A 23632-nucleotide genomic window follows, 5' to 3' on the forward strand; every position below is an offset into this window, starting at 1 on the left:
AGGGATCAGTTAGTAAACCCACACCTGTGTTTTGCAATGAATCTGCCACTGTTTTACCATTCAAATAGATAAGTAACCAACCAAAACCATCCACCTTTTTACTGTTAAGCAGAACTTGAGGGGAGGCAAAATGTTGTATTGAATTAAAGGACTTTGGAAGCTTCCAAAATGACAGCCCCAACCCAGGTTAGCCTAGGCAACAGTGGAAGATCCCAGCTGTAACAGTGTTTAGAAATAAAGTATAGGAGGAACCCTCAGCTTGACACAGATACCACAAAGATATTTGTCCAGGACTCCATCAGCCTGAGTAGTGTTCTGTATTACGTCAAGGAATAGACAATATTTTTGATTTATGCAATCAGAAGGCAGGAGCTTTATAATGAGCCACAAAAGGTTTGTCTACAGTGCCCGTACCAAGTTGTAGAGCTGCTAATTGCCCAAAAATGCTAGACTCAACAACTGGATAATGTTTTTCAGAAAAATATTGTCTATGTGACAGAATTATGGAGAAATTATAATTTCAGTTAAAAAAAACATTCAAGCAACATAGGGAAATTAGAGATGTTAAATGCAAAAAAAGCAGAGCAAAATGGTAGAATAAAGTCACCTGCAACCGGAATACACCCAAAATACCATACAATTCTTGATAAGTCAAACCTTGTGGCTTAGATTTGGTCCACAGTTTATGAAGCAGTCCCATAAGGATGTTAGAACATAAATCTCGGGTTTGCAGTTCCATTGCATGGACATGCTGACTTTTGGAAAGTTCATCTTTAATATTCAATTTTCCATGCGAGCCGCCACGGTTGACTGTTGCCATCAAGTCGCCCGTTGACAAAGAGAACTTCGTTTGGGGCTTGTTCTTCTCTAACTTGGCAGGGGACTGGTGAGCACTTTTGTCAACTCTGCAGCTGGAGTTATCACTAGTGTCACTCTCATCATGAATAAAACCACAATTAACGTATCCTCCATTTTCAACACAAGGTTGGGTGAAAGCAAGGCAAGCAGAGCCAGAAGCAAGAGGATAAGAGCAGCTAATAATGACTTCAGGACATTCAGAATCTACTTTGTTATACTTACCCACAAATGCACCAAATTCTACATTATTATCTCCTTCTGTAGCCTTAGAGAAAACAGTCTCTTCATGCTTTGCTGAAGAATCCAGCTGACTTTTGCAACTGGGTCGAGATGGAGTGCTAACAAAAAACTTTGTAGTTGGGGATGTTACATGAGGCATGCTGTTGGATGAGTTGCCTAATTTTTTACTTTTACTAGTGGATTTCGAGATCTCTGCAGCCTGTATTCGTTGGCGAAGTTCTGGAGGGGAAACAGCATTTGAAAATAAGGCACTGCCTGAGGAACCTGCCTCTTGGAAGTTTTTTTCTTCTCTTCGGGGAGCCAGAGCCAACTCCTGACCAATTGTCTTATGCTGGACTTCTTTGTCATCACGGATGGAAATGTTACAGAGTAAAGCATTGTTGCTCTCAAGGCCTCCTTGCGGAAAAGAACCAAAGACGTTTCCAATGCTGTGCTTCTTCCACACAGAAGATCTGAGAGAGCCATCCTCAATGAGGTTTTGTGCCAGATGCTTTGAAATGCTCAATTCCCGGGTGATTTCATTATGAACCTTGCTGGCTTCTGAAGCTTTCTGGGCAGTCAGTGTTTTCAGAGTATCCACAGTTAGAGCAGACAGATCCTGGAGGTGGCCAATCTGTGAATCTAAAGACTGTAATGACCTTTTAATGTAGTTGACACGATCACCAACTTCCTTTATCTGAATGCACATTTGTTCCACCCTAAGAAAAATCAAATAATGAAGTAGATATGAATTGTATTTTTTTCAATATGCAAAAAAGCCCATAATTATAACCCTTTCTGTCCATTTAATCAGGAGGAAGAATAACTTTGAAATGTCACAATAATATAATAGCATTGGACTGTTTTGTAATACAACATTTGTACATACTTCTGAATCACAGCATGAAAACAGCTGTCAATTGAGGGCCTACAGCACTTTCTGACATCTATCAGTTTCTTAAAACTTCATGGGAAATTAAATAATACAATTGCCTCAGTTTACTGAGTGCTTCTATACATCAAGAAGAATCAATCACATTATCAGTTTCTGCTCAGCAATGGAAAGATATCATATAAAATTTGCATAAACACTTTATGTTCTTCAGCTGCATTTCTCCCCCTTTAAAGTACATTAAAAAAAAAAAAACTGTAAAAGTTCTAATTCTCTATTCAGAAATTATAATTGTAAATATTCTACCGTTCAAATGTGACTCGAATCCTCTCCTCACTTCCAGAATGAAATTTATCATCCTTTTCATTGAAATACATCTCAACACACAGCTCTTCAAAATCATGAAGTTTCTTCTGATCTTCTTCTGTCAGGTAGAGTTCTAAAGAGAGATCAACATTTAAGATGACATATGTAGTGAAGTTGTAGAGGTGCTGAAAACGAATAGTCATAACTCTACAAAATATGTTAACAATAAAACTGCAATAAAATAAAAAATAAAAAAAATCCTACCAGAAGGCCACCTAAGACCCTTCCTCTCTCATTGCAAAAATAAGTTCAAGGTCAAAGATTGACAATAAAATAAAATGAAAATAGTAATTCTGAGAGGATCTGTACACAATATTATCAATCCTTACACTCTACCCTTTAATGCCCCTTTGAGGCAGAAGCTAGATTCCTTAGCTGGATTTTATTTTTAAAGTTTCAAAGAAGCTTTACAGAAAGAAAAAAAATATTTCTCAATTACAAATAACAAGAAATCTCATCTATTTGTTTATGTGATAGGTTAGTTTTAGTGGAGATTTCTAGGGGTTAGCATTAAACTCTTGAGAAAACCATGGTGATTTTCAAAAAAATTACCAATATTGAAAACACATAAAATTAAGACCCACTTTGACTTTCTTCACAATACACGTTATAGTCAAGAACATGGTGCTTTTCTGACAGTTGGCTTTAACCATATCGAAAACATTACTGAATTTTTTGGGTAACTGTTCATACTTGGCCCATCTGAAGCCTTGTCTGTCTTTCTTCTTTTACATATACAGCAGAAGAGGGAAGCCATGTGGCTGAGAATGATCAGTGGCGGAGGCAGAACAGGTTTTTCATGGTAGGCCATAATGAAATGATAGCGCTGATACTTCCACACGATGTTTGAAATTGCCTTGACTTGTAAATACACGTTGCTGAAAGGGAACAGAACAGTATTAACACATCAAGGTGTTTTTTGGGGTGGTGGGAGTTGTTGGTGTTTGTTCAGTGGTTGTTGGATTGTTTGTTTTTTAAGACTTTGATAACAATCTTGAATTCTGAGGCCTAAGAGACAAAAGCTTAAACTTGTTTTTTGCAGCAAAATTATTTTTATGGAAGTGGAAACACATTCAAGAGAACACCATGATTCAGAGCAAGGAGAGGGCTAAAGGAATTCTCCCACCAGGTAACAACTCAGTATCTTTACTCAGAAAGAAGTTACACTGAGATCAAATTTTAAGTTTCCTGAACAAAAAAATTAATTATTTCTAACTAAACCCAGAATTTTATATCACACCATGTTAATTCTGCAGTCTGCCTTCTTCAGTGTTTGTGCCCATATGCTGCTTATGCCCATAAATCAAACACTTGCAGAGAACTATAAACTACAATTAAACCCAACCAACTGGAGAACAATAAATGAATTTAGGAACAACAGTCAATTAAGACAAAGAAACAAGTTTGTTTTGTTTGTTTTCTGACAAAGAGAAGGTACAAAATTCCTTCAAATTTCTTTGAACTTCTGATTCCCCTGAGCTCACAGATGGGACATAAACCAGTCACATCACACGCTTCCCTAACTTAGCCATGAGCTTGCAGTGAGGAAGAGACAAAGACCAGCCTTAGAACCTGAAAAAACTTCCAGGAAATTGGATTGCTCTGGTCTGGAATCAGATCTTATCTTATTGCAGTGAGATAGACACTTGTCCAATTATTAGCAAAAATTAACTATTATCTACACACTTACTTGAAAAATGCAATCAGGAGATTAACCATGATTATGTACTGTACAAAGAGGTAGACAGCTTGAAGAAACGGGGTCAACCATGTTCCTGGGCCACAGAGATGAGCAACCTTTTCATCAGAATTATTTGCACACACTGTGTTGGGAAAAAAAGACACAGAGATGACATGTACATCTTTTAGAACTCCCAGCAGGTACAGACACAAAAAGACCCCCAAAGGTCACTTAAATTTTGCAACAACCATCATGCAGTGGTTCTGCAGTTTGAAATGTCTCCAGGCATTTAGGAACATGGTAGAAAAATACCAGAGACAATGTTTCTGGCTGATACCATGCTGTAATCATATTATTGGCTTTTTAAAAAAAGCATAGTACATCATCACAGACAGAATTTTGTCATGATAGCTGTGCGGCAGAATTCCAAAATCTTGCTAGGAATAGCCTTGAGAGAAATTGTAATTATGTAATTTTCATTCTTAGCCAAACAAGTTTTTATAAAGAAAATGAAGAATCAGGTCACATAGTTATACAGCTGCAATCCACAAAAGGGAAATATTCCATTGAATGGAATCAATACCAACAGTACTGGGACTTTGATAAAATTGGAATTTCATAAGATTTTGATAAGACCTTATCAGAGTAAGCTCTCTCTTTACTTGCTTCATAATTGCAGTCTCTTACCATCAATTTCATAGGCATAGACTTCACCAAAAATCATCCAGTATGGATGAAACACAATATCTCTAGCAAGAGTCCAAGATGGTGCCTCATCAGGATAGAGTATTGCCTTCCTGGGAACACCAAAACTAAGTAGTACAAGTGCCATAATCACCACAATGTAAAACATGTTGGCCACCTGTTAACACAAAAAAAGTCAGTTAATCCAAAAGGCCATAAATATGATCTCAGAACTCTAAAAACTTTTACAGTGACAGGTTACACTTGAGAAATTCTATGTATTATATAAAGAAAAGAGTCCAGGACACAAATATTTCACTCAGAAAATTTTGTTAAATAATTTTAAAAACCCACATTTTTCCTGTCCTTTTTTATCATGTATTTAGTACCTTTGGCCAAAGGCAACTGAGCATTTTTCCCTTTCAAGTTGAACGCTACTAGGTACACAAGGAAATATTCCTTCATAAAGGCACTCAACAGCTGCACAAAAAACAGAGGTAGATTTCCAAGGGCAGGAGCAAAGAACCTATACCTCTTGTAAGAAATCAAAGTGAGAAATGAGCAACTTGATGCTCTTGTTTTTAAGGAATGAGAGGATGCAATTTGTAAGAACCATTTTATAGAGGGAAGAAACACGAAAGCCCCTTCCACATTCATATATACAGCTCTGAAGCCTTAAAATCGTTTTTAACATTTACAATAGCTACTTACAGTAGAGATAGGTTATTTAATTTTAAGTTTACACAATTTTAGTATTTTTTGTGGGAGATGACGAGAAGCACAATCTATTCCCAGTTTTCCATAGCACAAAACAATGAAGGTGCTTCAGGACACTAAAGTTAAAACTTTTGGCCTAAAGAACACAAAGGCTACAGATTTCAGACCTAAATGGGAAGCTGCATCAAGACAGGTTTCATCATATTCATTTAAGTCTCTGACATCTGAGAACAAAACAGACCAGAGAAGGAAGATTTGCCATTTTTTACATTTATGTAACAGGGATAGCTCCATAAAGGAAGCCTTCTAATCAGTGCTTCTTTTGAAACCCTTTAAGGTATATTCCAGCTGGCTAATTCTGCACATCAAGTTGTTATCCTAGTACAGAAGGAAAAGAAACTTCTAACTAAATAAAACTACTGAGAGAAGTTGTAAATGGATTCAGTTGGGGAAAAAAAAAATCAGTAACAAACATAGTACTTACCATTTTCCCAATCATCATAACATAAGGGCCAGCCTGTTGATTTACAGCTAGAAAATCCAGTAATCGCACATACCAAAAAATGATATTGAGACAGTATGTTATTCTTCCAGCAACAAAGATGTAATTTTCTCTGTAAGTGTTTTCTCCAAAATTCCCCTTGGCTCCAAATCTTAATGCAAACCCGATGAAGAAAGTGACAATGGCAACTGTGTCACTGATATTGAAGTAATCACTGAACCACACTTTGATCTTCTGATTAATCTTCCCAGCCTCTGACATAAAAATCTGTAAAAGAAATGGAGGTCAGGACAGCTCATATTTATTGCACAGGGATCAACAGTAAAATATGTGAATCACCAGCATTTCTATACTTGCAAAAATAAAATAGCTATTCAAATGGAGAACCCTTGAACGCTGAGCAATCAAAAGCAGTGTTTAACTGTGCCAGCTTCACAACAAGGAAAGGAGGAGTTTGCTCTGTCTAAACAATTTATTAAGGAATTTTGGATTTAGTGGGTTTTGGTGATGTTTTTACTTCTTTTGAGGCAGTTACTGTGACAAAAATGAACCCTAGCTGCCTTCAGTTGAGCCTGAGGTACCAGGTTAAGGGACTAACTTCATCTGTCCCATTTAAAAATGATCACAGAGCTTCCATGCAGACTCTTGCTGACCAAGAACATTGTAGTTACGATGGCTCTCCTGTATCACTAAAGCTTTTTCTTTTTTGTTTTGATACCTTGGTCATAGCACAGTGGTAGAGCCTGCCTAACAAATTAATACACATTTTACAAAGCCTCCATTTAGCAACCTATACCAAGCTTTAGGATAAAGGTATTAAATAATGTATTCTGATGCTTGAAGTTTCTTCACTTTTCTTGTTTACAGAATCACAGTTTAAAGCATACTGTTTTAACTGACAAAAAAAGGCAAAAACCCCAGATTGTTACAGGCATACCTCACGAATTTTCTCAATTGCTGATGTGAAAATGTAAGCAATAACAATCCACTCCTGAACAGATGGCAATTCTTCCATTTTTACGAGAACCACAAAAGTGTAGAGCATGAGGAATCCTAAGTATGCCAACTAAAAAATGAAATAAAAAATATATATATAATTACTGAAGGATTCTTTCAAGATGTACATTGAATCTTTTGATGTGGTACACAATAAAAGCTTCAATTAAATTACAAGACTATATTTACCCTTTTTAGCAGACAAGTTATTATTTATAAGGGGATACAAACATTTTCATCCTAGAAAAGGAAAAATAGCTGTAACAAGCTATTTATTGTTAGCAAAGCTTTGCTCTTATTACAGCTATTTTCCTTTAGAAAAAATTCTAGCATTTCTATTACAGTGATTGAAACGAAGCTGTGCATGCACTTGAGACTAATACATGGTTATAGAGCTCCTGCTAGCAACTGATGAAAAGAATTACTCAGAACAGAATTAAAAAACCCCAAACCACAGGGCACAGCATGTGCTTATGTGGTTTCATAAAATGAAGTATTTCTCATTTCCAGCTCAGCAAGGTAAGGGGGTTTCTGTCTGCTTTTTGGATAGTGCTTAACATTGACACAATCAGAGCTACATGTTGGGAAAATAACCCAAAAATCTGTGCTACATTTTCAAATAAAATACACACTGTACAGAAAAAAACTCACCGTGTTAAACCAAAACTTCACAATTGGAGCATGATAAAATGCATAAAACTTCTGTGTTATTGGGAGTCTTTTAGGCTTTGCTGGAGTCTCCATATCATGCTTTTCGTAAGTACTGTCCAAGATCCTCACTTCTTTAAAAACCTCCTAAAACAAAAAAACTGTTAACTTCCCACACAAAAAAATGCATGCTTTCTGGCACTAAATTGCACTTCTTTGACTTGAAAATTTAATTATTTAAGCAAGGAATATTGTTTTTAATATCTCCCTCTGCCCCACATTACCATAGGTATTTCATCTGCTGCAGTCTGGAAGTTGTTCTCACTGTCATCCATTGCCATTTGATGTGCATCCTGAGACTGAGGAATGTGTGACATTTCAGCCTTGGTCTTATATTCCAACAGCAGTATAGCAGGAGGGAGCAGAATACTCAGTATCACCTGGAAAAAATGAAGACTAAGCGTAAATAGTTCACAACTCCATTAAAGCATCAGAACACACCAACACACAGAATAGCCTTTGGAAATGTATTATCTAAATTTCACTTGCTTGCTATTGAGGGGAAAAATATAGAAAATAATTAGTTGTTATTACTTGTATGTACACCTAAGAGCTTAGGATCACATATACAGAGTGTTTCTTGACTTGAAGGCATAGGAAATGGGAAAAACCAAAAAATTCCAAAATTCAAAGCTATTAGAAAGAATGTACTCCAAGCCTGAAGACAGAGATGTTCTGTTCACACTCTGTTATTTAATCCACTCCCAGAAGCTTTGGAACAGTGTATTGTTAAAGTGTATTTTAAAAGCCTGTACCAGATTGTGGTTTGTGGGGGGAGAGGGGAGTGGTGTATGTTTTGTTTGGAGGTTTTTTTTCAATTTATGGTAAAAAAATGAGCTAAGGTACAGATGAAGAGAGTAAGTGAAAGCTATTTACTGTCATTAGCCTGTTAAAAGCAAGCAGGAAAATAGTTAATCAGTTATCAAAGAGGATTTTTAGTAGGTCACAAGTTAAATGATGCTTGTAGGTATTTTGTAGGAAAGTTTTCTTTCATTTTATTTCTAGCAACAATTAAGTTTTGGTACCTAATTTTTCAAGGAAATATTTTGGTTCAATTGATCTAGACCAGTTACCTCTGTCTAGATCATAATTGATCTATATCACACAAAGGGCACCACTGGAAAACCTGTCCCCAATTTGCCTACCCTTGTTTCATTCTGTGCCCTGCTTTTTTGCTCAGTTCCTCCAAAATAGGATATTCATAAAGCTTTTTTACATCAAGTCTTATGTGCCCCCTGTAAAAAATCAAAATGCATGAAACTACAGTCTTACAACAGGTTTTCCATCTGTTAAGGATTGTAACTACTATGTTTTTAGTAGTGGATTAGTATTCACATGATCTCTTTAAGCCTCTGATTAAAGGCTACTTGCCTGGTTTTTGCCTTCTATATTTCTGTACCTTATTTAAAAAGATAATAGAGTGTCAAAAGAAGCAAGTTTACAACAAATATTCCAGTTTTGATTATGTTACAGGAGACTGGTTTACAGGATTTATTAATAAAAGCTATAGCTGTGAAAGCTTTACACTAACAGCATTTAAACACACACTTTTCTATCCTTTAAACATAAACTCCACTGACCATTTTCACATGAATAAACTGCAACAGTGCTTACTTTGTACCACGAATTCTTCCTCATGTTCAGCCTCCCCATCCACATATCCGACAGCAACATCTGTGTGCAAGTGTGTGCGACGAACGGACGGAGCCTCGAGGACACGGCCAGCTTCAGACAAGTGGAGTTGCTCCAGTTCTTAAGTTCATAAGTCAGTAATTTCATGGCCATAGTTTCATCTTGTCGGAAGGACTGCTCTAACAGCTCAACTGCCAGCTGACCAAACTCGCTAAAATGAAGAAAAAAACAACAAAACAAAAGATCGTATCTATAGAAATGGCCATGAGTGAGTTTTCTTGCACAAATTCCCAACTTGCATAACTTGAAGGGACTATTATTTGTCCCTTCTGTACAGATATGCTGTAATTTATAACCACAATACATCAGTCTGTGACTTCTGTTAAAAACATATGCAAGCTAAAACAGCTATTAAAACATGCACAGAAACTACACAGAAGAAAATGGCACACCGAGTTTCCTCCTAATTTGACTATAAATCAAGACTTCTAACAAACAGCCTTCAAGAAAGAGCAATATCTAATATAAAGCTTCTACTAGAGTTCCACTTAAACCTTTTTGCAAAACAGAATTGTCTTCAAGTGTGCTAACAGGATAATTTGTGTTTTGTTCATACGTAGCCCACTACTTTTATCGCAGAGGTCAAGAAAATATTTTGAACAACAGGAATGTAACTTACTTGGAATACTGTTTCAGCTCTTCTGAAGTATCATCAACAAGGTCACTTTGTTTGGCCTCGTATGCCATGGACCGATAGACCTTGCAGGCCACCAAGGCTTTGGCCATGGACTCCTCGCCGTGCTGCCAGAAGAACAGAGCCATCTTCTGCCTCTTCATCAGCACTGCCCACAGCAACAGCTCGTTCAGAGGATAAGCAAAACGTCTCGTTTCAGGGTCATCTATGTCAACTATTTCATCTTTGGTTCTTTTCTTTTTTCCCTCTTCTGCACCAGTGTCAATCTGTAAAATAAAATCACAAAGTCACATTGTAAGTTGCTATACTTGGTCATTATGTAAATTGAAATAAAATGCTGAGTGATGAAATAGCAGATTATAAATAATTATAAAAAGAAAAAAGAAAATTTTTGAGAACTTGAAAAGCAGCAGCAACTTTTGTTCACAAACTTCAGTTGAGTACAATTCATTTTAATAACTGTGAGACTGAATTAATTTGAATTCTAGATCAAAGAAAAGCTGTAATATACCTACATACAAATAAAAAAATTCTTGGTAACTGCTTGTAGTAGTAACACATGGCCAAATCTTGCCCTATCTACCAAGCTGTGTGAGTCCCACCTAGAACTCTGTCAAAGATAAACTTTTTGGTCCCTAACATACCAAAGATTATCCACAAGACTCCTATACAGGAAGAGAAACACCCTTTACAGAACCCTGTAAAAAAGCTGCAGTTTAGAAACAGTACAAAAGCAAGGTTGAAATTCCAGCTTTACCAAAGTCAATGCAATTGCTGCTATTCATACCCCAGTGGCACTTGGCTTTCCAGCAGGCTCCCCACTCAGCTCCTTGAAACAAACCCCACTGTGCTCCCCTCACAGCCCTCACCTTTGGTTTGTACGGCTGCGCTGTTTTGATGAAATGATTGTGGCGCATTTTTTCTTTCTTGTCTGCCCTATTACCAAAAGACTCATGGCTTTTACACATCTGAGGAGTGGTACTTGAAGGATTTCGCCCAGATCTCTGCAACAAGCAAAAGGATTTGGTTACTGAAACATGGATGAACTCAAACAGCAGAACCAGAATTCTCACTGGATATTTAACTTGGTTTGTTGTTTGTTTTCATTGCTTTTAAGAAGTCACTAAATGGGCAGTTACACTTGTTGGTTAGCGTAGCTTGCACAAGAAGCTAAAATATCTGCATCCCAAGCCCTGGTGAATCTGCATGTGTACTGTCCTTTCTTCCCCTACGAGCAGGAAAAGAGGAAATCACAGAGAAGGAATTATGATATGCTAGAATAAGGTTGAGGAGAACAAAACCTGTTTGCCCTCAATCCCAGGACAGTTCTCAGCTGCCTTCATAGACCTTACTACTGCATTTAAAAGAACCAGTCCATTGACAAGAAGAACAAACCAACATGGATTCAATGATTGTACAAAACACAAAGGTTGGGGTTTCCAGTTGGGAACAGATGGCTGTTCCCCATGCACGTACCCGGTTGTTCCCGCTGAGGCTGTTGTATATCGCCCTAAAGCGCTTCCTTGTGTACGTGCATCTGTAGGTTCCTCCCATCAGATACTCAATAACCAGTCCCACATCAATCAGGTTGATTTTATACCCTGGAGGAAGATTTCCCTAGGAATACAAAAGGTATTTTTACTTTTTCAATGTATAATATTAAACTTGCTTAGAGTGTTTCTACATGTTATATCACAGCTCTAAATAATAATTTTTAAACAAATAAGCCTTTCATGATTAGAAAACCCTCCAACATAAAACCCAAAAAGCACTCTACATGACTCAACAGTTATTATTTTTAAAGAAAGTCCAGGTTATATCTTTTCTTCATGAACTCCCCTAACAGAACAGATACTTATTCCATTGGTGGGGGAGGCACTGGGGGTTTTTGTCTATTGTTTTAACAGCCAAAATTTCTCCATGCTGGAAGCATCAGCTTTCAATCCCCCCAAGAAGGAAAACAATCAAAAGAAAAATGAAAGACAACACTCTGGGTTTAACATCTTTTAGGCAGCAGGGCACCCAGCATAGAACAGGAACATTGAAAACTACCAAAATGTCTGCAGAGGTAGCTTAATACTTTAAATAAACTGCAGCTGAAATTGACAGTCAAACACAACAAATTATTAACAAAAAAGAACTGCTAGTTTGACAGATTTTTACATGAAGAGCATACCTGCTTGACGTCCCGAACAAGATGAAAGAGTGTTGGGTTGGTTGGGCCTTGTTTCTTTATAACAAAAGAGAGGGAAAATTTGGAATGAGACATTAGCATGCAAGAGCAGCCCCATAAGAGGTTAATTTTAAAAACTCATTTAGAATATAACAATATAATAAAATATAAATAAATGAAATAAATAAACTTCTCAAGGAGGCTTCTCTACAGAGCTTCATTAGCTGAAGAATTTTTTTTTCTTTTTTGTCAAAGCAGATACTGAGACTGTTAACACAAACCTAAGCCATATTTGTGTACTAATCACATCAGCTTGTTTTTGGTGGAAGGTTCTTTGTTCTGTCTTTGGATACTGTTATCAAAATTACCTTGGAATTCTTAGATCAACATCAACCGTAACAAAATTTTTCCAAGTAATAATTATTACTATGCAGGTTGACAAATTAAACTCTTCCTAGAACTACTATGATGTTAACTGCTACAGACATCCATCCAATGAAGCCCTTTAGAGCTCAGATTCTGGGCGCAAGTTTCACCCACATCACTTTCTCTTGTTCTCTTCCCCACTGTGTTTTGCACACTTTGTGTGTCCACAGAGCTGCAATTTTCCCTTTAGTGTCCATCCCCACCATCGCACACAGATGAACACCCTGCTGACAGACAATTCTGGTGCTGACAGACAATTCTGGTGCTGCTGGGGCTGTGCCTACCAACACCCCACAACCTCCAGACTGCTGCACACGAGCCAGGACACAACAGGCTGAGCAACTAAAATGCTGCTCTAAAAACAGCTTAAAAAGCAATCATTTACTTACTGTGTTATAAAGTTCTTCCAGCCTGGGAATTGTAAGAAATTTGTGCATGCTTACTCCATTTTCAATCAGAAGTTTCACAAATGCAACTCTGTCCATCACAAGGGCATCCAGCATAGCCTGCTCCAGGGAGCCAACCTACAACAAAGAAGCAAAAAGGTGGAGTCTAGAGAGAGCCAGCAAAAAAGTGAGCTAAGATACTGTATCAACCTCCTTCACTTAGAGGGCTGGAAAAACCTCACATGTCTGTACAGATGTCACCCTCGGTTCAGAATATCCCCTGAACTTCACACAATTACGGATAGGAGAATACCCTGAAGACTTGAACTGTTCTCTAGGTACTGCCTACTGAGGCAGTGGGACTAAGGAGACATTTGGTTTAACATAATTGAAGTGTTCTCATAGGCTGATATTGGATAAAAGAAAAAAAGACAAAATTTCTAAAGCTCAGTTTGGTTCAAAGATGTCAGAACCGTCATGGCAATCGACAAGGCTTACACAGTATGTACTTCTGAATGCACACTCAGTAAGCTCATGTTTTATTTTTACACAGGGAGAAAAGACAAGAGCCACCAGGTAGTTCTTAAACTCATTTTCAAACTACAAAACCCAGACATTTTGTCCCTCCCTCAAAAGACACTGCAGTGCTGCCAAGAGTGCATTTTACCAGATGCTTCTTAAGAACTTTCTAGGGCCATGCAACTGTAATGAAGGAAGAGCATCTGACTAACATGAATTCAGCTTCCACCTTTTGTGTTTTCTCTGCCAGTTATTCAGAACAGTTAGCACATTTCTATAATTTTTTTACTATTTTCAAATACAGCAAAACACCTTTAAGGCTATGCAGGACACCCAAATTACTGTCTCAAAATAAATGCCTAAGTATTCCAAAGTCTCTCTCTACAAAAGTCAAGATTAATCTTTCACAGTAAACTGTGCTTCTCTCTATTAGGATTTATCATTCTGCTTAAACCAGACCATTACATACCAGCCATTGTTGCCCATAAACAAAAACATGATTTTTGGCTATGTCAACTCTGTCCCACGCCAGTGTAAGAACAAGCTGGTCAAACGCAGATGCATTCGTGCCTTAAGAAACAAACACAATGAAGAAAATTTAAAATTAATTATAAGACAAGATAATAAACATTCTCGCTTCCTAAAAAGGCCAAAATCATCATTCATGTCATGTTATAGCATGATACAATGAGAACAAAGATATTTGTTTAAAAACTTAGATTCTATTGGTATTTTATAAATAATCCATTACATAAACATTAATCAATAATAGCTGGATGTTCCAAATGATCTTAAAAAATTAAGTCTCACCTTTCAACAATGCTGTAAGTATTGCAACATCAATATCCTGATGCTCATCTGACCCAATATGAAATACTGTAATCTGTCCAAAATAGCAAAATGGGAAAAAATATTTAAAGTTATTTTCAGGCAGAAGTTATTCAGTCTTTTAAATCTTTTTTAATTCCTGACATAAAAGACACCTCATCTTCCCTGCAACTTGAAGCCTATGTTCAAATTAAACTTTTAGTGTGCATTCTGTGGGAATCTTCAATTAATTTGAACTTCTTTTCCTCCCACGATTATAATTCACTGCTCTCTATAACGCAGCATCCTGTTTACCTCTCCAGTCCATTACAGATCATGAGATTAACCTGCCAGCAGACATGGTTAGCTGAATAAGGCATATTTTTATCTCAGAACAGCACAATGTGATGTTCAAATGAGACACCAGTCCCTGAACTCCGGCTACACATTACCTCTATAAAGTGGTTTTGCTTTAAGCATGCAGTGATACTATACATTTATTAGTAGTCAGAACTAAAAGATCCAATAAAAGAAGAAAATCATATCACATATCCACAAATGCATGCACATTGCATAGAAAAGTTTATGGCAAGATCTACTTACAAGTTCTTTTTTTTTCATGCACTCCAGCAGTGTCTGAAACAAATGAACTGCTTCACTTTGACCAAAGTTAAATGTCTTTTTGATGGTTGAAATGATTTCAGGCTCAGCACCCTCAGGAACATTCCTGAGATTGAAACAAACACACAGGAAAACAATTGTTTTAGATGAACAGTAATAACAACAATGCATTTAATTAGTTTCAACATGTCCATTCAAAGTCCTGCTATCTATAAGCTTATTACTGTTGCTGTGGCAAAACCTTGGGTAACCTTTAGGAAGAACTACAAGCTACTTAACTTACAATTCTATACTACTGCCTCCTAAAAGTAACTCAACTCTCTCTCCCTTTTCTTCCTATATTGAGTTCTGAGATATTCTCAACCAGAAGATTTTGGCACAAAATAATAAGCAGTCACTCATCTGAGCAAGACACATTTGTGATCTCAGGCTGGAGAAAGCTGTGTGGTTTACAGCTACATTAGATCCCTGCCTCCCAAGGTTCAGAGGCAGCCCCTGCAACAAGGACCCAGTGTGTTTAAGGGACTTATGCAAGCCTGTCACTAACAAGAAATCACCAAATCACCAAGTACTGTGGAGCCCAAGCACATCCTTTTTATTATCTGAAGCTACACTCGAAACAGGCATGTGTTTTCTGCACTAAACAGAAAAGGCGTTTGTACAGATTCAGGAAGAAATGGTCTCAAAACTCATCTGTGGATGACAAGAACTGTCTGGACACAATCCTGGGCCACATGCTCTGGGATGACCCACTGTGGGGTCCCTTCCAACCCTCTGCCCAGTGTGGCACTGCTGGCACTTACCCCCCCTCCTCTGTCTGCTTGTGAACATAGGCCAGGATGTCTGCAGCCCTGCCCGTTCCTTCACACACCACCACGGGCACGGGAGGGCTCTCCTGAAGGAAGTCGAGAACTGTCAGGATGACGTTGGGGCCGCCTTCAAACACAAGGGCCACCACAGGCACACCTTGGCCAATTCCTGGAAAACGGCAAAGATAAAATCCAGATAATGCTGCAAGTGTATAGTGAATGCTAAGGCCAGTTTTACATATTTAATAAATTAGGTTTGTCCTATTAAATTAGCATTAAAACACTGTCTGCCAGACATTAGCTGTTGATAACGCACAGTTTCAAGCACTTTATGTTCTAGGCTGGGACACAAGCACTGCCAAGCTGGTTAATACAACAGGATACAATCTACAAAACAGAAGAGATTCCTCACAGAAACATTCATGAACTAATGCAGAAAACTGAAGAATTTTTCTTTTTGAAGCTCGTCTTCCAACTTCCCCCCATAATTTCCAAAGGTGACAACACATACACAGCTTGAACACAGGTACATGGGAACCCTCTACTGATGGGAAATATTGCAAGAGCATTCCTGTAAGGGTCAAAGTACATGTGTTGCTCCACAACTGGGAAAACACTATACTGCAAACTCTGAAACTGCCAGCGTCAAAACCATTAATTAATCAGACCAATCAGGACTTGGTGACAACACCATTAATTAATCAGACCAATCAGCATTTGGTGACAAGACCTGAAGTGACTTATATTTGTTTTTACAAAGTAAACAGACAACTTCATTCATAAGGGATTCCTCTGTGGACCCAGAGAAATCATAAATCTACCAGCAATAACTAGGGTCCAGAGCAGCTGCTGAAATTTGCAATTAAAGACTTGAAGTGTAAACAACAGTTTAATTTATTTTATTTTCTCATTCAGACGTTTGGTGCAAACACCTTTTTCATTAAGCCATAGTAACAACCCTCAGGCACCAGAATTACTTACTTGCATGGATCCGTTGCAAATTAATAGTTTTTTCCAGTTCTCTTCGCAGTTTAACTTCTGCTCCATATTTTCCAACTGTTCCATCATCCACCAGAATGAAATGGGAATGGAGGTTATTTAGGACGTTTAGTTTACTTAATGGATTTAACAAGGTCTGATATGGAGCAACCACCTAAGTGCAAGCACACAACAAATGTCTTTTACTTGCAAAGATTCACACTTGTTTCTGTGAAACTTAACTAGACACAAGAACTGGTGGCTCAACAAGAAGCACTGACACATATAAAGAAGCACTGACACATATAAGCATGCCTTGGATCAGGATACACCAACAGCTGCAGCTCTGAACTTGGTGCAGGGAAGCAGATAATTGTATCACTAACGGATGCTGTTCTGAGGGGTAACAAAGATCCTTTGAAAGGGATGTCTTTGGGGAAAATTTGTGACTTCTGAAGACTCCACATCAGAATTTTTCAACTTATTGTCTTCTCTAAATGTGAATTCTCTGTAATACTTTGGCATATTTGTTATTTGACTCAATAGTATCAGTGGGGGAGGAAAAAGGATTGTACTTAAGAACAAGCTCCTCCTGTAGCAAATTTGCATTTTGCAACTTGTTTACAGTAACGATCTTGCACAAGTCACAGATGTCAGTGTATCTTCATAGCAAAGCAAGTATTCCAATGATGCAAAGCAAGGGAAAAACATGCTTGAGCAGATGTGTCAGAAGTAAATGAGGTAAATCATTATTTTAGTTAGGTAATTCCTCCTTACATCTCTTCCAACAAGGTCGTTTCTGTTTTCAATCACTCCCCACGGAGCAATCCCAATAGTGCAAATCTTTCGAGATGATCTGGAAGCGTGTTCTCTTAGAGCATCACCAACATGTTTTGCAACACCTGTTCGTGCATAAAAAAGATTCCAGTGCATTGAATGGCACATTTTACTGAGAACAAAAATATTTATTTAGGTGTTTAACTGTTTTATTTAGATAATCAGGCCTTTAAGGAGCTGGAAACTTAGTGACACATTACCAAAGAAAAGGCACCATGCTACATCTACTAGGAGGAAACCAAGTCATTCAACAAAACAAATATTAGCCTAGCAAGAACTCAAGAGTTTCCGGCACATTACTGTACTTTTTAATCACATTACACTCTTCCTTGTTTCAAAAGCAAAACCCAGAAAACAATCAAGCAAACAAAACAAAGCCCAAAATCCAGCCCCTCTTTATCTTATTTCTTTTTTCAATACAAAACAGTAGCCCACTTTCAAATACATATGTTCAAAATGTATTATTTGAATTTCCTTTGACCAAACTCATTCAAATTTCTTTGGTTTAGGACATAGCAATGCATCCATACATTAAATCGTTTGGCTCTTATAAAACTGCAATCCAGTTAATTGTGCACAATGTTTGCTAGTTCCTTACCTGTGTTCACTCCTCCAGTTATAATCCAGGCCCCTGTGGTCACTGCAGCTTTGATAAGACCTTTGCCAAGCAGCTGTTTGATGCGTGGGTGAAGTTCAAATTTCTGCATGCCCCCATGGACAGATATAACAAGCTTTGGCAACTCCATCTGCCATTCCTTGAGCATAAGTTGCAGAATAGCTTCAGGCTTAGTGTCATACGACAATCGCACATACTGCAGGCACAAGAACAGAGTTAAAAGGTTCAGATGTGTAAAAAGAGGAACCAGGATGTATTTCAGGATATATTATCCTACTCCTGTCTATGAAAACTGTAATTCACTTTCTCAAAACACAGCAGATGCAATAAATGCACAAGCTTCCTTTATATCCTCTGTAGTCCAGATGTGACAGTTCTGAAAGCAAGTTTTGGAAGGGAAACAACTACAGAAAGATCATGGTATTCCATCCTACTGGCAAAGTGACCTAGGAAATGACTCTATGAAAGCACTGGATGATCTCTAAAGTAGATGAAATTCAGAAGTATCTATAAAGCTCTGCCATCTGCTGGGAGAGGTTTTTGTGTCCCCTGCAAAGAGTTTTACAACTGCTTGGTTTTCCTTCTCCATTCCTGGTAGAAAGGAAACCTAAATTTTTCAACAGACAACTTCAAACCTGGCAACTTTTTAACACTATGTTTAACAGCATAAGATTAAGTAGATGGTTGATCAGCTACAATGCTGCCACATCTTCAGTATGAGCTTTTGAATAGGGATGGGGACAGCAGGCAGAAATGAAACCTTTTCTGAATAAAGTTCTAAATTACAAAACAACACTACTCCATTAAACTGGTTTGAGCAACCCCACTTGCACTCTGCAGAAGGAAGCAGAAACGAGAGTGGGCAGCCTGGTGTTTCTGTGCTCCTAGGAAAGAGCTCACAGCAATTTTAAGCTACACTAAGTACAAAGGAACCCACACACTGCTATTAAGAACATGAAAGAACTGTGCCAAGGGCCCTCCTCTCACAGAGATGATCTGACCTGGAGCACTGGACTGTCCTTGGGGCTTCTGCCAGCTGCAGAAGAACACAGCTCCTCACTCAAGCACTTTGGTTTGACCACAGAAGTCACACTGTACAAGCACTCCCTGTAGCCTGTAACTGCATAAGCTTTAAATAATTTCTACCACAACTAAAAATCTTTTACAAATAGAAATTAGAAAGAATTCAAATCACAACAAAAATGCTAGAATAGAAAAGGGCACTGGTTTGTCACAATAGACGTATTAATATTTTCAGCCTTCAACTTCAGAAGTTGAATTAAGCATGGTGAGAGTAAGAAAAAAAGAAACAACAAAACATCATACATGCCTTAGCCCTGTAAGAATGAGAGCCACCTTGAAAGTTGATGACACCATAAGCATCAGTAGAGGTCTGTTCTGTGTGTTTTTCCACGGACCACTCTTCTATGTCCTGGTTGTAGTTTTCACCCAGCTTCACATCGGAGTATTTCATGGCCAGGCTGGCAGTGAAACACGCGTGTTGTCTGACCAGGCGGCCACAGCAGCACCTGCACCCACACCAGGGACAAAGCTTGGTAAATACTGCCATTGCAGGTGAAAACTGCTTTTATTGACAACAGCAACAGAACAGATTCAGAAAGCAAAGATTCTAGACATTACATAAACCTCTGTTCCAGAGTGAGCCTTGTTGTCATAAATATTTACAGCAATCGTCAATTACAATACATTTTATTATGCAAAATACTGAAGCTCACTAAGGCAGCGAGCTGCAGGCCAGGAGACATTACTTCTTTGAAGCCAAGTAATTTATATAACATTTATAAATCTGTGACCTACTTATTGCAGACAGTTCTTTAAACATTAGTTATATTTATTTTACATCTAACCTTTCACCAACTTGTCACTCATAATATTGATCAAAACTTTTGAAAACCCTACTATGAAAGCACTTAATGAGAAAATATTCATAAATATTGTAATTACAAAGACCTTTTTACCTGACAAGTTGCTGACAAATCTGACATCCTGGAAGGCATCTGTAAGAAATATTTTAAGATATGACTTAAACTTCTTACATAATTCACACAGTGAGCAATTCACCAACAACCATAGGCCATTCTTAGAAACTGAAGGACAAATTGTGGTGGGAAAGTTGTAAAGTCCATTGTAAGCTACAAATAGCTTAAACTGAAAGGGCAAGTGTTGAAGACCATTCTGTTCCTTGTTAAATGCTCTGGAAATTTTAACAGCTTCCTAATTACTTTGTTTGCATTTGCAAATTTTCCATGTGCTGCAATTGTGGCTACAAATTCTAAAAGCTTTTAATGTCACATGATTTCAAGGAATGTGGTGAATTATTTACAATAATTTGAAAATTCTACAGCATTTAGTTCCTTTTCTGTTTATAAACAAAGTATTTAAATGAAAAATAGTAACCTGCCCCAGTATAACAAAAGAGATTAACAAGTGTTTTTTAAGGAAAAGAGTGAAATAGAAGTTTTTTCAATCTCAGAAGAAAAAGGGTTCTCAGCTGCTGTCACATATGTGAAGTTGAAGAAAAAAATGGTGATTTTAAATCCATAATTACAACAGTAAATATTACAGGGGGACAAAACTGCCTAAAAATACCAACTTTAAGTCTATTTCCATTTTGTCTTTATTTTATCTGCGACACAAATGTCATGACTATGCATGTCAAACTCAATCCTTGTAGGAACTCTTAAATTATACCTGTAACACTTGGTGAAAGTCAGCTAGATATGCACTAGAGTTAGCACTAACTTGCTTGATTTCACACCTCTAAGTTAAGATAAGGTAAAAACAGCATGTGAGATATGCTAAATATTCTTAGCCTCAGCCGCCCCTCCAGAAATATATTACCCCATTTTTCAGCCTAGTTTTTTCTCCTTTAAGAACTTAAGGATGAAATATTATTACACATCATATGAAATCTGAACAGTTCCCATTTATCTGTTTTCCCTGGAAGCAAGTATTTTTTCAGCCTTTATTATTTTTTTGTAATTTTCTCTCCACCCCAATTCTTGGTTTTCTTTATTCTTCTACGAATTCTTCACCCTTTTTTTCTACACTGTCAGGTTGATTTTCACACTTCACCCTACACTTACAATGGTGTTTCTCAAATTCCAGTAGAGGACATCTCTATGAGACTCTCTAACTTCAGAAATGTCTTTTTCACACCCCCCTCACTATAAACAGATCACAGACATCAGTAGGAGGAGTGGTAAGAAGCAGCACAGGGAACAGGAGAACATTTTTTTTTGAGATTTCTGCAATGCCAAAGTCCTTTCAGAAAAAGAAAATCCAGTTCACAGAGCAACAATGTCCAGTCACGAAAGCACAAACCCAAGACAGTATTTCATACAAAAAACCAGTCCAACACTCAAGAAAATACTGACTTTTTAAATATTAAAGAGCAGCAATGAGTTCTTGCATCATTTCTCATTTACCTGTGGGGGTCTTTTGAACTCGGTATAATGTACACACACTCCCTCTTGGTGAAAGTATTTTCTATCCAGGATTTCTGGGACTGGAAAACAAAGAATTTAACAGTATTATAAAATACAAATCACATACCTTTGTAATGAATAAAGCTTTTTAAGGAAACAAGAGCTAGAATATGAGGGGTTTGCTCTCTCAAAAAACTAACAAAACCATGTATGACCTTAAAAAAGCATCTCACACAACTCTCCAAAAGTTGAGATAACCAGAATCATTATGTAATTTATACATAAATCACCTAAAATTAGAAGTAATATTTTTCAAAGCTATTATAAATAGCAAAATTTTAATACATAAATAAATATATACCCCAAAAAAACAACCCGTAAACAATTTTAAGACACACTGTTATTCTATCTTATTAAGAAAAAAAAAATCAGGTAAAATTTTTAAAAATTACCTGCATTAAACTCAGATAGTATTAATTTCATCTATTTCTTTCTTTGATGAAGTAAAATTTTCATCTTGAAACTGTGGGTAAGGAAGCTTTCTAACAACACGGGCAATCTTTTCAACTAGCAATAAATAGGTCATAATCTTTGTTCTTCATCAAAACACTTTTCACTCCAGTAAATAAAATTAATTGGGATCTCTGAACTGTGTTCTAAGGTTAAATTTGAAACATGTTCTGAAACATGAAATTAAGGATGTTCACTACTTCAAATGCTTACTATTCTAATCACTGGACATAATTTCTTTCAGTTGCTTTAAACAACCACATGAACTTTATCTCACATAATAATCTTAAGTTAGCTGCTAAACAACATCATAATGTGTAACGTCTATGTCATGTTTCAGCAATACATTGGGAAAGACAGACAGGACTTTTAGCAAATAAAAACATGAAAAAATCTTGGAATGCTAATTTGCATCTTATGCAACATTACTTTAAATCCTTACTGAGATGACACAAAAATTACTTCATTGCTAACAGCAATGCTCTACATTTACATTTTACCTTTAGAAAACTTTTATTAATTTCACAGTTTTATTTTACAAGAAGGGGAAAAAGACTGATGGATATTATTCACAGGTATCTAATCAGGTCTGCAGCAGTGATGAAGAAATTAAGATTTTTTTTTAGATTATAAAAGAAGTTTAAGCAAAGATGGATGAATTTTTCACTCACTGTAACTTCAACATCAGTTGAAGATTATAACAGTAAAACATTATCAGTTTAAGATAATAACAGGGCATTACTTTAAAACTGCAGTAGTTTAAGCTTAACTCTGCAGGTCCTGCAGAATATAAAAAGATACAGAAGAGTAATTTAATACTTAGATGTTTCAGCCAGCTGGCTAAAACCACACCTTGAAGCAAGAGATCACAGGCATAACACGCTAGATGTTAAAATCCAAAGAACATAAACCACAAGCAATTGCGTCAATTGCTCCACGCAATATTGTTTTATTATTGAGTGGTGATCAAAGCTGGGGACAAGGAACTCTAGTTCACAATGTGCAACACCACTTTTCATAATAATAACAATAATAAACACTTCCCAAAACAGAAAAGAAAAAAGAAAAAGCCCCCAAAATAAAACAACTAACCATCAATTTTTCTCTTAAAGAACGTAGTTTTAACCCCTTACCAAGGATTTCTCTCAATTTCTCAACAGTGCAACTACTGTCACATCACTACTATTTTATCAGTCACCCCAAAGCCACCCGAAGTCAGTTACTTATCTAGAAGCTCTGTAATGTTATTAAAATGTACTTGAAGCTTTTTGGTAAAATTAGACTCCCTCCAGAAGCATGCCTGTATGCTAATTAATCTTTATTGCAGCAGAGTTTCTACAGAAATTGCTAATTCCAGAGTCTTGTTTTCTTTTGAGAGAGGAAAAGAAAAAAGAAAAAAAAAGAAAATACAAACCAAGAAGAGAAGAGAACTGAGTGAAAGACAATTCCCATAAATGGGTAAAAATCACATTAAAAATGCAGGAAGTATTGCCTTTCATGAAAATAAGAACAATTATTACATAATCTTCCTGTGATGACCAGAAAAAGGAAG

General features: G+C 37.0%; 1 protein-coding gene across 1 annotated transcript in view; it reads right to left on the reverse strand.

The window, feature by feature from the left end:
• TRPM7 (transient receptor potential cation channel subfamily M member 7) overlaps positions 1-23632 on the reverse strand; it is a 50839-nt gene that overhangs the window by 10333 nt on the left and 16874 nt on the right. The window contains exons 2-26 of the mRNA XM_014264591.3: positions 21571-21650; positions 20101-20139; positions 19452-19650; positions 18104-18317; positions 17446-17570; positions 16672-16843; positions 15685-15859; positions 14864-14987; positions 14264-14336; positions 13923-14023; positions 12938-13072; positions 12126-12179; positions 11426-11566; positions 10819-10953; positions 9935-10215; positions 9238-9466; positions 7848-8003; positions 7567-7710; positions 6857-6985; positions 5902-6186; positions 4704-4878; positions 4026-4158; positions 3029-3213; positions 2276-2408; positions 1081-1796 (exon numbers count right to left, since the gene is read on the reverse strand). Coding sequence (XP_014120066.2) covers positions 1081-1796; positions 2276-2408; positions 3029-3213; positions 4026-4158; positions 4704-4878; positions 5902-6186; positions 6857-6985; positions 7567-7710; positions 7848-8003; positions 9238-9466; positions 9935-10215; positions 10819-10953; positions 11426-11566; positions 12126-12179; positions 12938-13072; positions 13923-14023; positions 14264-14336; positions 14864-14987; positions 15685-15859; positions 16672-16843; positions 17446-17570; positions 18104-18317; positions 19452-19650; positions 20101-20139; positions 21571-21650 — 4333 coding nt within the window. The remainder of the gene's footprint in view (positions 1-1080; positions 1797-2275; positions 2409-3028; positions 3214-4025; positions 4159-4703; positions 4879-5901; positions 6187-6856; positions 6986-7566; positions 7711-7847; positions 8004-9237; positions 9467-9934; positions 10216-10818; positions 10954-11425; positions 11567-12125; positions 12180-12937; positions 13073-13922; positions 14024-14263; positions 14337-14863; positions 14988-15684; positions 15860-16671; positions 16844-17445; positions 17571-18103; positions 18318-19451; positions 19651-20100; positions 20140-21570; positions 21651-23632) is intronic.

This window comes from Zonotrichia albicollis, chromosome 11, assembly GCF_047830755.1.
Source record: "Zonotrichia albicollis isolate bZonAlb1 chromosome 11, bZonAlb1.hap1, whole genome shotgun sequence".
NCBI classification, from domain to species: domain Eukaryota; kingdom Metazoa; phylum Chordata; class Aves; order Passeriformes; family Passerellidae; genus Zonotrichia; species Zonotrichia albicollis.